The 19,138-nt window shown below is 47.4% G+C and overlaps 1 protein-coding gene across 4 annotated transcripts in view; it reads right to left on the reverse strand.

Annotated features, from left to right (window-relative positions):
• Window positions 1-19,138, reverse strand: part of grid2 (glutamate receptor, ionotropic, delta 2) — a 393,648-nt gene that overhangs the window by 108,763 nt on the left and 265,747 nt on the right. For all 4 annotated transcript variants that reach the window (XM_076014679.1, XM_076014682.1, XM_076014681.1 and 1 more), the window contains one exon: window positions 15,745-15,864. In XM_076014679.1, coding sequence (XP_075870794.1) covers window positions 15,745-15,864 — 120 coding nt within the window. The remainder of the gene's footprint in view (window positions 1-15,744; window positions 15,865-19,138) is intronic.

Below are 19,138 nucleotides of genomic sequence, written 5' to 3' on the forward strand. Positions count from 1 at the left end.
GGTCCGGAATAATGCGTTTAGAAGTTGGGTAAACACTGACGCAGAGAATAAGGGTCAGTTTAGGAGCTCCTCGCCGAGGAGACACTGACTGTGTTTGCTCGCGCTAAAGCTTTTGTGCGTATTTGCCGCGTGGCGCACACAGTAGCCTCTGCCAATGTTTGTGTAAACAATCCCCCTTTTTTCTCCTGACTTTAATATGTGTCCTTGGCATTGTAAATATCTTGAACGTATGTGTGTGTGTGTGTGTGTGTGTGTGTGTGTGTGAACGTGGTTCGTCAGCGGGTGTGTGTTCACACACTTGTGAATTTGTGATCCGCAGAGACGAGCAGCGCTAGGCAGACTCTGACTGCTGTAATCCGAGGTTTACACGCTGTAATGCTGCTGAAAGCCTGCAGGCCTCGCTCACACGCGCGTGCACAAAAACACACACACACACACACACACACACACACACACACACACACACACACAGCAAAGAAGAGAGAGAGGGAAGGGGGTATTACAGGGAAGGTAGCTTAGAGACGGTCAGAAGTGCGACAAAGACACCGACAGGGGAAACTGAACAGGAGGAAAAAGCAAAAGAGGAAGACATTAGCAGGACAAACCCGGTTCAGCTTTGTTGTTGTTTTCAATTGTCGCTAATTAGAACTGCAAGTGGCGTCTGTGAAAAGTGGAAGGTGGAATTCAAATATCAGCATTCAGGCCAGGGACTGTCCCGTATGTATGGGGGTTTTGACAGACAAGTGGCATTTAGGGGGATGAGACTGAGGAATGATGACTCACATGCCAGTGGAATGACTTTTGAGATATTTGTTTTGGACTCACACGTTGCTCATCCAGACTAACATGGCCGCAGCTAATCACTCTGGTTGTATCGGTGCATTAACGACTAATTAAAAATAATTAAAATCAATTTCAATGGATTCCTCCCAGGCTAACAAACAGTTTCAAGAACTGCAAGTTGATTAATTTGGACCTACCTGTCCTCTCAACAAGGCAAAATAGACTGAGCTGGAAAAAAAAAAAAAAAAGTTTTGTTTTTGTTTTGTTTGTGAAAACAAAGCTATTATATATTTGTCTAATTGTGTCCAACAGGATTTGTGTCCAATTTAGAAAACGAGGAGAGAATAACAAAAAAAGATTGTATGTGACTACCGGAATGTAAAAAGTCTATTTGAGTTGTTCTGATAAAAGTACTCAGCACCCTCCTCCCACACACACACACACACCTGCTTGCTCCTCCCACTTGATGGTTAAACAAACTCTAATTTGGCAGTTGCGTTAATGTCACTCGATAATGACGTAAAAACGTCTTAAAGCTGTTATAATTTGCACCTTTTGCACAAATACTGGAGAAGCAGTATCTATTTTCTTACTTATTTATTGTCAGAGAAGAAAATTATCAGGAGGTTTGCAGAGGGAAAAATAAAACAGAGGAAAAAAAAAAAGTAGCTTAAGTGCAGACGTGACTGGAAGACAGATGGCAAATTAAGATGCAGGTACGTGAACCACAGGGATGGCTGGACGTTAAATACAATTTGTTGTGTTTTGGTCCTTAAAGGGCAAACCCACGAGTCAGAAAAAGAAACAAAGAGACAGACAAAAGGCAGAGAGAAGAAAAAAAAATGATGACAGAAGACAAGATGAGGGGACCGGAAATGAAATGAGGGGAGGGGGGGAACGGGTTCGGAGGATGAGGATGAGGATGAGGAGGAGGAGGAGGAGGAGGAAGGAGGGAAGGAAGATAGATGGCATATCAAACTCATGCAAATCTGCTCCCGCCGCTGTAATCACTTTAGTATGTGCCATTACACACACTCACTAACACACACATACACACACACACACACACACACACACACACACACACACACTGTGCACGCAGCAAATCCTCCCTGCCTTTGCTTATTAAGCCAGTGAGGAACTGCAGAAGCCATGTGCAGATTCACTTGCAGATTATTTCCCATAATATGAATGTTGGCCAAATCATCTCCAGAGAGACTGATACATGGTGTTGTGTGGGCGTGTGGGCGTGTGCCCGTGCACGTGAGCATTGGGAGCATGGCACCTATTTTAACTATATACTAATAAAAGACAAATAGAAATGCATTTCACAAACTTTTAGCACGCGCACACATTGTGAAGAGGTGCAGGCCAACAGAAGTCTTCTTCATTTCTGACGCCTGGCTACAGACACAGGGCTGAATCACAAGACCCAGTACTGATCACTCTCAACCCCGCCTCCTAAGCTCACTAAAGCCCCGTCTACAAGGCCTTGCGTCCTTTCTTCTTTTTCCTTTTGAAACGGCTGCAGCGGAGCAAACCATCATCTGCAGTTGTTACATTGTGTTCTTCCAGGAAAGGTCCTGGAAGAACATAAAGCTGGGCCTTTAAAATACAAAGGACGTGTCGTCAGTTCCGAATCGACAGCAGGTCGCGCTTGGATACACAATGCAGACGGGGAGTAAATCCATACTTTGGCTATAATGAGGATTATGCGCCACGACTGTATGTATTTGCATTGTTTTATGGGCCTTTTAATGTCAGCCCATGAAGGAAAGCTGCTCCCCTGCTGATGCCTTCTAGGGAGAGCGACTATTCAGGGGTTAAAAAAAAGCTGCCAGGGAACTTTTATTACGTTAAGCACATTCGCAATGAAAAGAAAGAAGGAGAAGAAAAAAAAAAAACACGGTGAAAACGAATTGTTGGTAATTATGGAACGGTGGTAGGATAATTGACTGGTTGGCCTTGAGGCCAATATTTACTGATTGTTATGTGAAAGAGCAGCACGGTCGTGATTGGTCTCCGGAGGCAGGATTACACTTAAGAACGCAAAGTCGCTTAGCAACTCTTTGGCGTCTCTCAGCACCTCTCGTTAGCTCTTTGACGCACTTGAGCGTCGCTATAGACTCAATATGTAATAAAAAGCTGTCGCAGGGAATTTGATTTAAAAAATAAATAAACAAAAAAACAACAACATTAGTCCATTTTTTTTAAACAACGATCGCACATCCGACCAATAGGACTTAAAAGGTCTAGGTGTGTAATATTTAGAGATTTTGAGAAGAAACTGTAACATCAAGTGGTTACATTTTTCATTTAGGCTCCGCCTCCCTCCCCGACCTTGCCAGTGAACTACGGTGGCCTGCACACACGATCCTATATCCCTCGCCCACCTTCTCCTTCATTGAGGACGCAAGCATTCACCCTAAATACAAAATGTGCTGTCAGGTTGGATTGGACTGGATTGTCCAAACCAGGCTTCCTTAGAAATATGGCGGTGCAAGATGGCAGCTAAGACCTTCGCTATATACTGTATATATACTCGTATACCGTATTCTCCGGACTATAAACCATGCGCCTTATGCAAAGGTGCGGCTTTTCAGTGGATTTTAATTCACCCGCCAGGGGGGGGCGCTTTAGCAGGAAGTGCAAGTGCGACACGCAGAGCAACACTGACATAGACACAGAAAAGGTATGCGACAAAGCTCTTCTGAGGCTGTTCAACTCCCGACACTGAAGGAAGTGACTTCAGCGTTTCAGTGCGCAGGAGGAAGATGAACAGTGACAGGTGGTTTCTGGGTTCAGTGTTCATGAAGCAACTTTAATGCTTCCAGTGCGCATGAAGAAAAAGTGACAGCGGTTCGCCGTGTGTTCAGTGGGTTCAGTGCACAACTTTTCTCTTTTGGTTGATCAGCACTTTTACTGCTGTGCTACCGGCACCGTTCGGAAAGTCATCAGTTCAGTTATGGAAATAAACAAGTGATAAATCTTTCTGTGTACCGGTAAATCGATCTGTCTAGTCTTTATCCACCTACCTATCCAATATATATCTCATTTCACAACCTAGATATTGGCGGCTTATAGCCCGGTGCGGCTTATATATGTACAATTTTCTTTTTAAAAACTTAGTGAGGCTTATATGGAGGTGCGCTATATAGTCTGGAAAATATGGTATATATATAAGAACAGGAAAACCAAATGACTGTACCAATAGTATAGACTTTCAATAATGTTTTCACCGGCAGTATATTAAGCTTTTACCAATGTAAAAATCCTAAAATCACACTGGACCTTCAAGCCGAGCCTCTCTTAAAACCAGGGAGCCCTGTGAAGCCATGACAGGCGGCATCAATTCACACAGCTGCTTCATCATTATCAACATCGCTGCGGCGGCGGCGTCTGCTGCTGCTGTCGGCGCCATCGGGAATAGCTGTCATGCAGCCCGTCCGGATTTAGTCGGGGGGGGGGGGAAGTGAAAAGTTGCAGCGGAAACTCGCCAACTTAATGGAGAAGTAGGGCGACGACAGGCGGTGCCACTCAATCACAGCCGACGCCTGTCCGACCCGCCGCACTGTCTCCTCACACAGCAACTCACTCGCTCAAGCCGAATGATGGCATTTATTGCTTTCTGGTTTCCTGTCTCATGAAATTGGCAGATTTATGAAATCGCAGAGTCGAAAATTTTGTCAGCAATTGGCAGCCATCCAGCAGCTTTCAGTACCAACTCTGTTCCAGTTTCTGCATTTTGGTGAAAGGAAAGGTCAAAAACAAATTACTGCTTCACAATCTCCATGATATCATAATTTCTATGTCGAGCTCTCTCTTTATCTGTTCCTTCATGTTGGATGCCTTGGTATCTTCCTTGTTTGCCGTGTTACTTTAGAACTGGCTTTGATTAAATGTGGTATACCAGACAGGAAACATTTGGAACGAGACGGCTCCTGGATATTTGGATGGTGGCTGTGGTTAGGGTTAGGTATGGACACTCTGTCCATACCAGATTTCTTTTTTTTCTTTTTCCCCAAGTAGCAGCAACTCAGGGTTTGTTCGTTGCGCAAGGGGAGACATGCAACAAGTGTGACTGCCCCACAGTCAACAGCAAAGCTCTGTGCTATGAACAACTCCTGGTGTCTGCCATTAGGGAACAAATCCAAAAGATTCTGTCCAACCAGGAAAGACCTTCAGGGACGTTTTGATGTTGCTCATTCACATGAAATTGTCCCAAAACTGCGGTTGCTCCGTCCGTCCACGCCAGTCTCGACAGCAGCAGTTTGAGCAAGATGCCAGATTCAGAGCTGAAATCTGAACCATGCAGCTAACTTGCAATGCTAGCATTATAGCCTTTAGCACCACCAACCCCTTTGAAGGAAATGATCTTTTACCATTACTTTTGTGCCCACCTTAGATTATTGGAGTCACCTCTCTTCAATTCCATTTTGCCCTGTAATCCTTGACCGCTCACATTTCCATCTGGTTTCACCTAAGGTCCCCTCCCTCTGTCTCTGTCTCTCCCCCTCTCCTCTCCTCTGTGAAAGGCCACTCGTGCCGGCCCAATTGGCAAAGTCGAGGTGTTTAACAGGAGGACACAACCCCGGTGTCAGATACGACTCGCCTCGGATCCTTCCCTCTTTCTCCGCCCGCCACTCTGGGCCCCCGGCCGTGTTTACAAGCAGGTCATGGGCAATTAGGCTTCAGCGTAGCCTCTTATTCACAGGCCTGCTCCCGTCAATCCAATCATCCGGCAGTCAATCCATCCTCTGGTGCCAGATTAAGCCCAGCACTGACAACCCACTTCATTTAGCTCTCTTTTCCTTTTCACCCCGGCTCCATCAATCACTCGACCGTGTACTCACCCATCTACACATGGCCTGACTGTACTCAAATGAGGGCATTAGCTCAAGGGCTTCTCTCCAGTTTACCCAACACCTTTGTCTGTCCCCTTGAAGAGAACACTGGATTTGAAAACCTGTTGATTCACTTTTCTTTTCTCTTTTTGGGACACGGCAATCCAACCTTGGACAACAATCTGTTTGCTGTCCATCACAACCAGAAATAATACTGCCTTATAAACAAAGCATTAAAGGGACAAAAAGCGCAGATTTCCGCCTGTGCTCCTAGTTTTAAAGTCATGAATAGACCAGCGACAGCCGACTGTTAGCGAATTCCCCAAAGCTCCTCCACACTGCTAGAAGATGCAGATTTCCACTGCCATCTGTTACTACACAGCAGCCAGGAAACAATACAAGCATATGGAAATGTTCAAAGTCCACCCACTGCAAAATAAGGTTTAATGGATTTTGTTTGTTTTGTATTTGGTTGTTTTTTTTTTTTTTAGCATGACATCCTCAGTGGATTATGTTATGAAGAATCATTCAAACACACTTAATAATTGTAAAAATCAAATCATCTCATAAAAAAGACAACATCAGACCAGTTATTTTTCATCGATTCTTGGCAACAGTTTATACCAGATAGAAAATTTCAAACAAGACGTTTGAAGCATCGCACCACAAGGGGGAAATTAAAAGTTGCGAAGATCGACAGACGGTCCAGCGTTGCCTCTGGCTGCTGTGGAAGAATCAACCCGTCGTTTAAAACTGTGGCTAGAGCACAATGGAAAGTTGTTGTCTATTCTCTAAGGTCGTTCAGCAGGAGGCTTGCTACCATCTACCACCGAAACAAACAAGGCCAGAGGTCAGCAAATATTCCCAGCTTTGAAGATGCAGCACACCCAAGTTGTACATCATTGCCATTCTACAAAGATCCTGAATTATTTTTAAAAAAATCATGTTTTCAAATAATAAACCGTGTCTATGTTCTGTCAGTGAACACACGCTTTCCCTTCTCTTTTCACCATGTGTTCCTGCAGGCTGTGAACAGAGGGCTAAATGACAATGCATGCTTTTAATGACTCAAGAGCTGGTTACTGCAGTGCCAATGTTTCCCATCTTCCATCAGCCACCACCCAGCGCCCTTCATGCACTCTGTCTGCCTCCATTCCGTTTCAAAATTGATTTTTAAAGTTTCACAGCTCGCCCTGAACGGCTTCTATCCACTTTATTCACCAGAGGCCTCCAATCTTCATGAGCAAAGCGGTGCTGCGAGGCGATCCAAACCCAAACTACTTCAGCTTGGGAGCACCCCCGAGGTCAGCGTGACCCGATTGCGGCCCTTTGAAATCCAACCATAAAACTATTTTATCCAGAGTTGCTTTGCAAACCGAGCAGCTCTGGGGCATTTTCCTGAGTGTATTGTTTTTATGCCACAGCGGCAACCCTGCAGTCGACTCGAGACCTGAAGACAGCAAGAATACGGAACTTTCAACACCTTCTCTGGCATTCTTTGATGTCGCATGACCCTGGAAGTACCCCCCCCCCCCAACCACCATGACTCCAAAATTTGCTGACTTCACGCCGCAGCTGAACCTCATTGCCACATTCCCCACACTCCCCATGCAATAGCAGCATTTTCCTGAAATAAATAAATAAGTGATTGTGCTTACGCTCGGCTTCCTTACGTAACAGTACAGAATCTGTCTTGGCGGAGACACGACAGCAGCAAAGCGAAGGGGGGCACCTGGGGAATAAAACTTCTCCTGGCTTGTCTTAGCAGACAGAGGAAAGCAGACGACTGGCTGCCGGGCAAGTGTTTGGTCGTACCCACACTGTTTACACAATGGGTGTTTTTCTTTGGCACCACGCTGAATTTCCCGACGGGGTTTTTGTGCGACAGCAGGCGACGGTTAAAGGCGCCGTCTGTCGCTTCTTTGCATTTTTTGGGGAGATTTTTGACTGCTCATTTTTTTTCTGTTTTACCCCGCCTTACTTAATGCACTTCTTAATGTCTTTTTTTTTTTTTCTACATCGCTTAAGCGCATCCGATGCCAAACAAAGATCCAAGCACACCCGAGGCAATTTGTCAGCTAGAATTAGCATCGCGCGTCCGCCGCGTCCAGTCACCCGGAGTCTGACTGCTGCTCGGCGTTTTGCCTCAGCGTCTGCGCTTGGTCACGACTGAGCGTCCACCTGCGAACAAATCGCCGGGGTCAATCAAAGCACAGGGGGAGGGAGTTCAGAAGGGTCCTCCGCCATCTCGGCAAGGATATAGTAGCGTGGCGGCGGAGGCTGTGAGAAGAGCAAACGTCGCTTGTGAGCCTTCCGAGCAGACGGGAGAACGCGCTAGGCTAGGTGCTCACTCTCGCTGGCTGAAAAACTCCTGCGATTTGAAAAGCAGTGGAGCCGAGCCCACGCAAGCGAGCGTCAAGCTCAGCACTGTGAGCCTTGTTAAACGCACTAATGAAGCACTCCTGTTCTGGTTGATGCCAATCACAAGTGCTGACGCACAATTGGAGTCTTAAAGTGGGGACGCATTTCATTTATTTAATTCTGCTTTTTAATTGGATTTCTCAAACCTCGGAGCAAGTCAAAAACGCAATGAGAAAATAAGGGGTGCTGATTTAATTCTTTATTGCTTATTATTTATAAATCAACAAATATTTGTTATCAGGTGGTTTCAAAAGGTTGAATTCAGTTAACCATCTAGAATCTAAAAGAGGAGCCATTGTGGCGCCGCATGATGGAAATAATAGGAAACAAGTCAAGGGGAAAGAATCAGCGAAGAGGCTAAATCAATAAAGCCCCTCCCCCCCATGACCCCCATTTATATTTTCCCTTTCGCCCATTTACTTTTCAGCCATACATGTCTTACCGCGCCTGTTCCCCTCTTTCATTGTGGGCCTCTCTTTCCAATCTCCCACCTGCCCCCCGGAGGTGGGAGAGAGACACGCTGAATAAAGATACATGCAAATCTACCTAATAGGATGGAAAATTGGAGGGAAATAGGGATCTCTTCCCCTCGGAGGTGTTTTCTTCCCCCACCTCCCTCCCGTCTCTCTCTCCATCTTTCCACCTCCACAATTCTTCTGCTGTGTTTTAACCCAGACTAGCGTCTCCCCTCCCTCTGATCTATTTACCGCTCCTTACCCACCTTTTACTCGCTAAATATATCTAATTTTCCAACTCACATGCTGCCGATCTCTGCCTTCCCCTCTTTTTTTTTTTTTTTGTTATTCCTTCCTCTACTCCCCGCCCTCGCGTCTGTGTGACTCATCAGGTACCTGCCGCTCTACACTCGCCCGTCGCCCGTCGGCCCTCGCCCCGCAGTGCGTTCTTTTACATAATTGAAATAATAAGTTCTCACGGTGACGCCTGTCATCGAAGCCTCCTAAAATAGCGCTGTCTGAGCTGCCCTTTCGAGCTGCGAACGCGCCGCTTCGTTCCGTGATCTGATGAGGAGTGAGAGGTCAGTGTCGGCGAGCTGCACGCTGCGCACAGGAACGCTCCGCCCATCGCTTCCTCGGCGAAACAAACCGCTCTCTGCTAAACACTTTCCCAACTCTTCTCAGACTTTTTCATTGAAACATGGATTGTAACGGACGCCCCTTGCCGCTGTTGCGTGCTGCAAGCACTAACTCGACTTCCGTGGGTGGAAAAGCGCTTCACCTTGGGTTTTTAGAGGCCTGATATTTCTGCGATGTTTATTGGGATGAGATCGAAGTTCGTCAGTGTTGCAACCCAATCAGTAGCGTTTGTCCTCAACCCAAAAATCTCCGCGCCATTGGCGGCATGGCGATTCTGGGATGGCGAGGGTGTGAACTCACTTCTGCCAAGAAGCCAGAGCCACAAGAGAACAGGGACACTGCACATTGGGGAATTCCTTTCAATGCAACAACGATGATGCATACAGACAGCCTGGACAGCTGGTTTCCCTTCCAGTAAAGTAAGTTGTGAAGTAAGTCCTGGTGTTAAAAGATTATGTGAATCAAAACCAATGATTAAAAGCAGCAGTGGGCAAATCGATTGGAATATCAAATAATACTGCTCTTTTTGAATCAATCTCTGATATATTTATTGAAATCGGAGACCGTCCAGACATGTATGTACGTGTGTATGTGTGCATAGATATGCGGATATATTTCTTATTATTTAACTACCTGCAGACAATCTAAAAGCTTTAAGTGAAACTCAGCTCCTAATCCTGATCCGCGTCGGTTAATACGTGAGTCTGTGGAGAAAATCTATTCTCTGTTACACTTCATGAAGAAGAAGCAATAGGACAGCTCTGTGTGTCGCTATCGCTTAGCTTCAGGACAGAACCGCTGTCAACAGTGATTAGCTCTGTTTAGAACATCACTGATATCGGTAACATTCGATGGCAGCGAACCCTGTATGCATCTGTGTGTGTGTGTGTGTGTGTGTGTGTGTGTGTGTGTGTGTTGCGTGTCTTTAGTTTAAAGCAGGGGGAATCCCAGTGTTTTAAAGCTTCGGCTACTGACGGTCACACGAACTGACGTTAATTGTCATGCAATGCCAAGAGGGTTAGCTTAGCAATTCCAAACATGCCACAAGATTTATGCAAATGTCGGTGCTGGCGTGTGCGTGAGCTGACGTGAAGTGCGGCAGATGAGTGTGTGTGCGCGTGCGTGCGTGCGTGTGTGTGTCTGAGTCGTTGGGCACATTAAGCCATCACATTAAAAGAAATCTCCCTCCATCTTTCCAACATTTAATGGAAGATATGTTTCTCCTCCGTTGACAGGACGGTGTGTGAGTGTGAGCGTGTGTGCACGTGTGCGACCAGGGGAGCGAGAGGGAGCGGGAGGTGGGGGGTTGGGGAGGGGGGGGGGGGGGGTGTTCCGAGGTCACGAGACCCTCTGAAGTCACTTAGCGTAATTTACCACATATGTCAGACGAGGCTGGTCGACGATAATTGAAGGTGACCTCAATTTAAGAGCACGGCAGTTTGCGAGGCCATTGATTCGTGTGACGGCGGGGGGGGGCGGGGGGGTATTTCTGCCTCTCCTTCAAAAGATGGACAATATGTGCTGATGCGAGGGCGAAAAGACGGCGCGTGTTGCGAGGAAGATGGTAATGACGGGGACTTTGCGGTGACCCGCGAGGCCGTCTCCAATCTCCCCCTCAACCCAACGGGATCTTGGCAACGAGGGTCACCTGTCCGCCTCCCCATCCGTCTTCCGGGCCAGTTTGCCTGTTTCAATCCGCCATATCCGTCTCTTCATCAAACCATTCCCTTAATCAAACAAGGTATCAATCTTCCTCCATTAAGTTGTTACCCCGTCACCCTCTCCGACGCCTCCTTCGCCGTGACCGTATTTTATCGTGCCGCTTTAAAAAGTGCAAAAGCTTCCTTCTCAACGCCGCTGTGTCGCCACTCCCACCCCTGGTCTCCACCAGATGCACGAGTGCCGCATCTGGCGATTCCCAGCGGATGGGTTCTGGAGTGTCAGGAGTGCAGGGGCCATGCAATAATTAGGAGGGTTTGCTCAAAACGCAGCAGGATGTGACTCAAACAGAACCACAAACCCTTGAAGACATTGTTGAGGAGGAATAGCACCGATCAACTGCTCTGATTATTTTCTACTTCCGTCATGGGGAACTTTGTTATTTCTAATCAAATTAAGCAATAATTCATTTAACATGGGCAACATGGTGCTGCAGTGGTTAGCGCTGTCGCCCCGCAGCAAGGGGCTCTCGGAGTTCGTCCCTGGGGGTCTTTCCTGAGCAGCGTTGGCTCTCTCCGGGGTCCTCCAGCTGCCTCCCACGCAGACAAAGATGTGCACGTGAGGCTAACAGGCATCTCGAAATCACCCACAGGTGTGAATGAGAGCACGGCCACTGGGCTGAAATCGAAGCACATCAGCTGCGCTGGACTGGAGGTCCGACGACAAGCACATCTGGAGGAAATCAGGGGTGAGACGTCGGCAATGGTGAAATTACAACGCTGCACACTTGTTGCCCCTGCAGAGAGCAACGGCCTCCAGCAGGCCTGTGGACGCATAGCAGCGGCGCCGATATAGGTTCCCGCTCCAGTATTGGCACCGGGGGTAATGGAGCAGAAAGCCAATTCTGCTACACTGTCGCAGAAACAATTATGACGCTCTCAGCTGTTGCCGCCATCACGAGCTAGCGACCGCTAGACAGCCGCACACGCCTGTGTGTGGGGTGTGAGTGGGGGACGTTAGAAAGGAGTGGGTTGAGAAGTGAAAAAAAGACAGGAAGAGAGAGAAAGACAGGAAACGTGAGGTTTGGGGAAGGATTACCCAGTGGAGGGAGGAAGGAAGGAAGGCTGGGAAGATGATGGGAGTTCCTGGGAGGAATGACTTCATCAAGGTGAAATAGGAAAGAGCAAACGAAGCTGAAGTGCGTGTGTCTCTCATTAGAGGGGCCACGCTTCTCAGCGGGGGTCAGAGAGGGAAAAGGAAGGAGGTAAGAGGCGACGCCGATGGAGAGACGGAAGCTGGTTTCTAATAATACGCGCTGATGAAATAATCTGCGGGAACGTGCACCGACGGAACCAGAGAGTCCTTTCGCATTGCTATAACTCGCATGTTTCCCACGTAAACTGTAGTCACTGTGAATTATTCAGCGCGCGGCTCTTCCGCGCGAGGTACACGGGGACACACACATTATTCATGTTTTCATAGGAGGCGTCTGGAGCGGCTGAAAGCTCTGGGATACAAGGGAAAGTCATCTCCATACAGTACGAGGGCTAATGTAAATAACGTCAGGATGTGGAGAGAGAGAGAGAGAGAGAGAGAGAGAGAGAGAGAGAGAGAGAGAAAAGACAACCTATAATTTATTCAAGGAGTTGATTTAAATTGGGTCAAGAGTTCAGACGTGTTTGCCGACGGGAGGCCGCCAACTAGTCACTGCCGGCTGGTGAAGAACAGACGTAAGAAAAACCACGTAAAGGCTAAAACCTCCAGCGGGAGTGTCGTCTCCATTAGGGCTCGGAGGATCAACAGACAAGCTTTGTAAATAGCGTGAACCAATGGAGGTTATTGAATGCAGGTTATAATAGTGATGTCTCTAACGCACAACGTGGCTCCTTAATGGAGGACCATTACCACAGGAACCTCCAGAAGAAAAACACATTTAATTGAGCAAAAATTATGGCGTGTCTAATGCGGCGGCAGCAGAATCGACTCACCGCTCTCCGAGCGTGATTAAGATGTAATTAATTTAAGAGCCATTAGGAGGTTTTTCTACTCTGTTTTTTTCCTCTGACAAACAAACTTCTGGACGTTGGATCTCTCCTGCAACTGCGTCGACCTGACCAGCCCTGGCGTCTCTTCATTTTCCCACTTTGTTTTTAAATAATGACAATTTAAAAAGGTTGATGGGAACGCACAATCTGATTTGTATCTTTTTGCTTCTGCTCCATTTTGCTGTTTGCAAACAAGTGAATGAGTCAATGGGCAGAGGTCAACACAAGCTCATAAAATATGAAGCACCCCCCCCCCCGGTTGGAAAAACACATCCCGGTGTCTGATTGTCGTCTCTCGTCGCTCCACGCGGACCTGAGAGTGGCTGGGCTGAGAATATTTTCCCGGTAATTAATTTAACGTCGGGCTCTTGAATGAACCTCTCCCCACTACTTGCCATCGTCCCACTGCAGGGGAGAGCGTCGGGTGGTGGTTTACGGGGTGTGTCGCGACGGTCGGTGTCCTCGGTCATCAGGACGGAGACAAACAGCGTCGGGAACAGACGACACAAAACACAACACGACAACAGTCGCATTCCACCGGCGCAGTGTTCTTTTCCTGACTGTTAGGAAGCCCATGTTGTTTCTGTCTATTGAACTTGTTTACTGTCAAACTACTGCTCTGTTATAGTGTTTATCGGTAGGTTCACATATGTCCTACGCTCATGAATGCCCCACAGTCTTTCTGACGCTATTGAACGCGTCATACGTGTGGGCGCTGTGGAAGCTAGTCTTCCCTCTCGTGCTGTGTCTCAATTCAGGGTCTGCATCCTTGAAGTGCGCATTTTGAAAGGAAGTTGCGTCATAGCACTGCGCGAAGGCTTGTCCCAGTTCCCAAGGGTCCTTAGGACGCTCAAAATGCATACTCGGAAATACGCACTCGTTTTATCCGATTCCAAGGCTGCACCGCTACTATCCTTGGCGTACTTGTGTATCCCATGATGCTTTGCGTGCTGCTGCAAAGCATCATGGGATCCTGGGAAGTCAGCTGAAATTAGCGGCGTGTTCTGGCAAAGACACCACATATACATTTAAGGATTGAAGTTTCACATAAAGTATCCAGTTCTTAACGTAGGATTTTACTTATTTGATCATCCAACGGCATCGTTAGATGGCGAACCAATGGTTACCTTGATGCTATAAAAACGTCACTTCCGGGGTTGGCCAGCAGGAGGGAACGGCGGTGACGAAACGAGGAAATACGCCGTCCCGAGTGGTTACCGGGGAGGCGGGGTTTGGTCCGGCCTTCTAGGCTGGGAACTCTAAGAACGCTTCCTTCAGATGGAGGACACTCGGTCTCAAGGGTGCAGACCCTGAATTGAGACACAGCACTAGTCTTCCCTCTCGGTGCAGCAGAGGCCGGTTGAGTTGTCGCCTTTCGTGGCGTTCACCTGATCAATCAATCAATCAATCACTGATTGTAGTTTTGTTTCCATTTACTTCAAGGCCAAAGTGTCCATTACTGTATCTGTTTCGCTCTGGTCGCAGCGGAGCTTGTAACAGGACTCCCTGTTGTCATTATTCAGCTTTGAAGACAAAGACCATCACAAAGAGGAAACATTAGCATCTCTGCAAAACGTTTGTGTTTAATTGAATCCCGGCGACAGACGGACAAATGGCCGGAGGGTTGAGGGAGACCGAGGCCGCACGGCTGTACAACAACTGGCTGAATTCCCTGAGAAGCAATTACGCTCTCTGATTTGGGAATTGTGCCTTACTGTAATTATACCGCGCCTCTAAGATTAATTTCGTCCGAGATTGCACACCACGTTACGCCCGGTGTCTCGCCACATTATCCATAATCACGGCTCACAGTATCAAGCGCATTGGAGAAGCGATCCTCCGGGATGGAGGGCGAACCCTTCTGCTGCCGCTGTGTGTGTTTGTGTTTGTTAATTTGGTCGTGATGTCTCTCGGTCCAAACAAGGTTTATAGAGGCTTGTGCCATGCATTCGCTCTACCCTATCTTTCGAAATGTAGGTTTCGTTTTCACAGGTACGTGCCTAACCCACACAAACCGAGTGTTCTCCATTAGGCAGAGGAATCAAAGAAAACAAATCAAGCTGATCAAAAATCAAACACACAGAGACATCCCAGAGGGGCTGAACACAACAGAGCGGACCGGAGGCTCCCGCTTTACTTCTGTCAATGTGCCGAGCTGAAGCAGGGCCGCAGCGGCAGAAGAGATCTGATCTGGCAAAGCCACATAAAAGCAATTCAATTTGCATCCCAGATGTGGGAACGCGGTGACTTTGAATTTATTTCGACACATTTTCTCTGCATTCATGTCTGACTTGTCGAGCAAATTATATTAAAATGAAGATGAAACAAAACAATATCAAGTAAAAAAAAATTAGACGTGAAACAACCTGAAGTAAAAATGAAATACATCAGATCAATAATGAAATACAAACTGTGTGGGCACCTGGATGTGCAAGTGGTTGCATTGAAGGAGGCCTATTCAAACACATCATGTATTTCAGATGACTAAATACTACTTTTAACGCCTTGCAATCTCGATGGACCCCTCTTCAATTAAAGGGCTGGTGATTTTCCCCACTGATGCCCCGCTGGCTGGGAATATGAATTAAACATACAGAATTAATAATTAAATGGACGGGTGCTTTAACTGCCACTCTGCCGGCCCTCCGCTCCACACACGGCAAGTTAACGAGAGGACGTAAACACAGAAAACAGAACCAAAGCTCTGCTCCTCTACACATCGAGGTGTGAGAGCTAAAACCCAGAAATGCCTGCGGAAACAAATCTGAGGTGAAAACGAGGTTGAGAGCAGGTGCATCCCATCCAGGAATTATGGAAATGCACGCTGCGTGGAAACGATTGCCACCCCTCCCTTCACCCTCCGCCCGCAGCGGCCCGACACTCAGGTACTCTGCTCACCCGGTTGACTCCTCTGCCTCTGTCTTCTCCATAGTTTGTGCCCAGGATCTCGAAGAAGATGTTGGGGTTGGTTCCGTTGTCGGTGAACTCCAGGAAACTTGTGAGGCCGCTCACCCCGAACTGCAAGAGGAACAAAAAAACACGCAGACGATGACATTTAATTTGCTTGACTAGAACACTGAGCGTCAAAGACACTTTAATTCCCGTGCGCGCTGAGTTTTATGTTGGCGCTTCAGAAGAACTAAAAAGAACAGAGAGCCGGGAGAGCCGAGCTTTGGAAAGGTAGCCGAGCAGCCAGTTCCCCAGAGGCCAGAGAACAGAGAGCTGGCATCGACGACAAGAGGGATGACATTAATTGAGGGAGACAAACATTTAAAAGGAAAAAGAAAAAAAAAAACGCAAGAGTGAAGAGGTCAAAAACAAGCTTCCTGTTTGCGTTGTGCCACTGGAGTGCATAAAAAGCTAATGAGAGGATGAGTTGCGTGTCGTTTCATCCGACACCACGAACTGAGCCTCTGTCGCTTCTTCCTTTTCTTTTTGCAAGAATCAGCACGTGACATCACAAAGGGCTTTGTTTCAAGAGAGGGACCAGCGCCTCCCGAAATGAAACACCTTCTAATTTACTGGGAACCCGTCGAGCGCAAATAACAACAAGTACTGTTTAGAAAGCCGCGTCGAGCGGGGGGGGGGGTTTGCATCAGGTGGGACCTTTAAGGGCAGGCAGACGACAATCAGCACAGCTAACAAACCCAGTCAGGCAAAACACAATCGACACCCTGCGGACGCGATGAGTTCTCCACACGCAACGAGGACCTGTGGGAAAACACCCGACTCAGGCGCTACATTGTAACTGACAGCTGCACTTGTGGGACGGACCGCAAGCCTTGTTTATTTATTTCTGTCTGGCTACACTGTGGAGCGACACAGCTGCGCCTTTCCATTTCTGATAGTAGGGTTAGGGTTAGGTTTTCTGTAGGTTTCTTTCGCCATGACTCCATCGAGTTCCTTGGTCGTCGGGAAGAAAACAAACAAACAAACAAACAGTCTATTGACTCGGCTGTATGTGCCACAGAAAGGCCTTTGCACAGGTCAGAATGTCGATACGGTTCACTGCAGCAGCTCCGCGGTGCCACTGACCACCGGGGAGCATTTTGTTCAGTTGATGGTCAGCGTCGCGCACTGCAGCTGTTAGCCAGAGTGTCAAACTAGATGAGAAAAAAAGAAGAAGAAGGAAGTCTGGAAAATAGAGGTTATGCAGGCGCCAGGGGCACAAGATTAGGTTTTAAGTTACATTAGGGGCCTTGTCCACGCAATACAAAACCTCTCCATAAGGGCAACTCTGACAGCTGATCACTCTATGGAGACACCTCTCTGTTTACCGTCTCCTACTGTGACGTTTAACAATGGCGACTAAAGATTACTGTTGGTTTCTCTCGGTTTTCCCGTCCACACAGGACTGACGTAACCAGAGTTCTCGAAAAAGTTCACCCTGGACTCCGGTTTCAAAAAATAACAAAAAACTCTGCTTTCAGGAGCCTTCAACTGCGGTTACGTGTGGATGAAAAGCCCAAAAAAAGAAACACACAATTTCAATACCTGGGTTTGTGTAGACGGCCCTTTAGTCAGTGTTAATAAATAACAATAATAAAAATACATTTTATTTAAATTGAATTGAAAAGAAATTGAAGACGGTAAAGTTATGTTGTGCATAACTTAACAGGACCAGCACCACAGGGCAGTGAAACAGATGTTAAAAGCAGATGTGAACAGGTGGGTTTTCAGATGGGATTTGAAGGTGGGCACTCCTGGGTAGGTCAGTACAGTCACAAATGTATTTTGGGAGAGAGTTCCAGAGGGTGGGAGCAGCTATAGCGAAGGTATTCAGGGACTGATCTCGCCCAACTGAGTCTGAATTCGTGTTGTCGGGGCCGAACTTTGAACTTTGACCTTTGGCCAAAACATCACACCCGAGGAAAAGGTGAGACGACAGAAATACCGAGGCACATATAAAGGAACAAAAGCGCAATAGAAACACCGGCTGCCTCCTGTTTCTGAGGAAGACTGGTCGGCTGTACCCCAGAGAGCGTGTGTCTGTTTTGGAGCAGAACGCCTCGCATCAGAGCGTCGCTACTCGTCTTGAAACTGCCGCTCATCGGCGTCGACGCTCACACTCTTACTGTTATGTCCGGCGTAACAATCGCGGCTCTCGCTGCGGACGGCCGGCTGAAATCTGTTCCACCTGCTGCACTTTATTGCCTTTTGAATTTGTCAGCGCGCTGCAAACAACAACAGTAGCGACAACATCTTCGCTGCTCATCAACTGCGGTAAAATTAGTGTTCATCATTACCATAATAGCCCCCGCATAGCAACACGGCGATTAATCACACCGGTGTGCAAAGTCAGAAAAAAAATAAAAATAAAAATAGTTCAATAAATAAATAAAGCTCGCTGCAGTGCTGATACGCGTGCGATGGATCTGCTGTCACGCCGCTGAACTCCAGTCTGTCGGCGCTCCGGGCCGGGCGACAAAGTTTTGCAAAGGCAATCATCAGTGTTGGTTTAACTGGCGGGCAGGCTGATGAAAGTGTTGCCAAACCCCAGTTTGATCTCAAGGTGAAAGGCAGAGATAGTAGATCTAAAAGCCCCGGCGCTGCATTTACTGCCGTCTGACTCAAACAGTTCATTAGCATTTCACTTGCCTCTGCCTGCCTCCGTCTTTCTGTCGGGGCTGCCGTTCCTGGAACAGCTTGTTATTGATGTGGGGGGGGAAGAAAAAAACAAAACAAAACAAAAACCACAGAGGGCACTGATTAAACCGATACGGTTGCAAAAACTCTCGCCCCGCGTCGGTCGAGAACGAACGTCGAGATTCATCAAATCAAAACGCTCCCGTCAAACCCGAGCGCTGTCAGCAACGGCGCCTGTTTGTTGAATGATGGATGTTTTACGGAGGTAGAAAACTCTTTGTGAGAAGCCCCCCCGCCCCCTAAAAAAATAAATAAATAAAATAAAATAAAAAAAAGTTTGACTGAAGCTTAGAAACTTTTCACTCAAAGTGGTGAAGGAAAATAGATGCAATAAAGATTAAACATAGGGGGGAAAAAAAGTTGATTTATTTAAAAACCTTTAACGTGCCATTGTTATTCCCAGGAGGGGGATTTCTTTTAGTTTTACCAGCAGATGCTGCTATACAAATAAACGTGGCAACGACTGAATCTCACATTTTTGACAGGAATATTTGGGCTCTGGGGCGCTGCTGCCGCCAGTCTCGCAGATTTGATGTAATGAGAGCGTTGTCTTGAAATGCAAATGCATGCAAAAATAAAAAGTGTGGGGAGAACTCCCCCCCCCCCCCCCCGCCCCCCCCGCACCCCCCGCCCCCATTCCCCCCAC

The sequence above is a fragment of the Nelusetta ayraudi genome, unplaced genomic scaffold (assembly GCF_046127955.1).
Source record: "Nelusetta ayraudi isolate G7.1 ecotype Tasmania unplaced genomic scaffold, CSIRO-AGI_Nayr_v1 ptg000170l, whole genome shotgun sequence".
Taxonomy (NCBI): domain Eukaryota; kingdom Metazoa; phylum Chordata; class Actinopteri; order Tetraodontiformes; family Monacanthidae; genus Nelusetta; species Nelusetta ayraudi.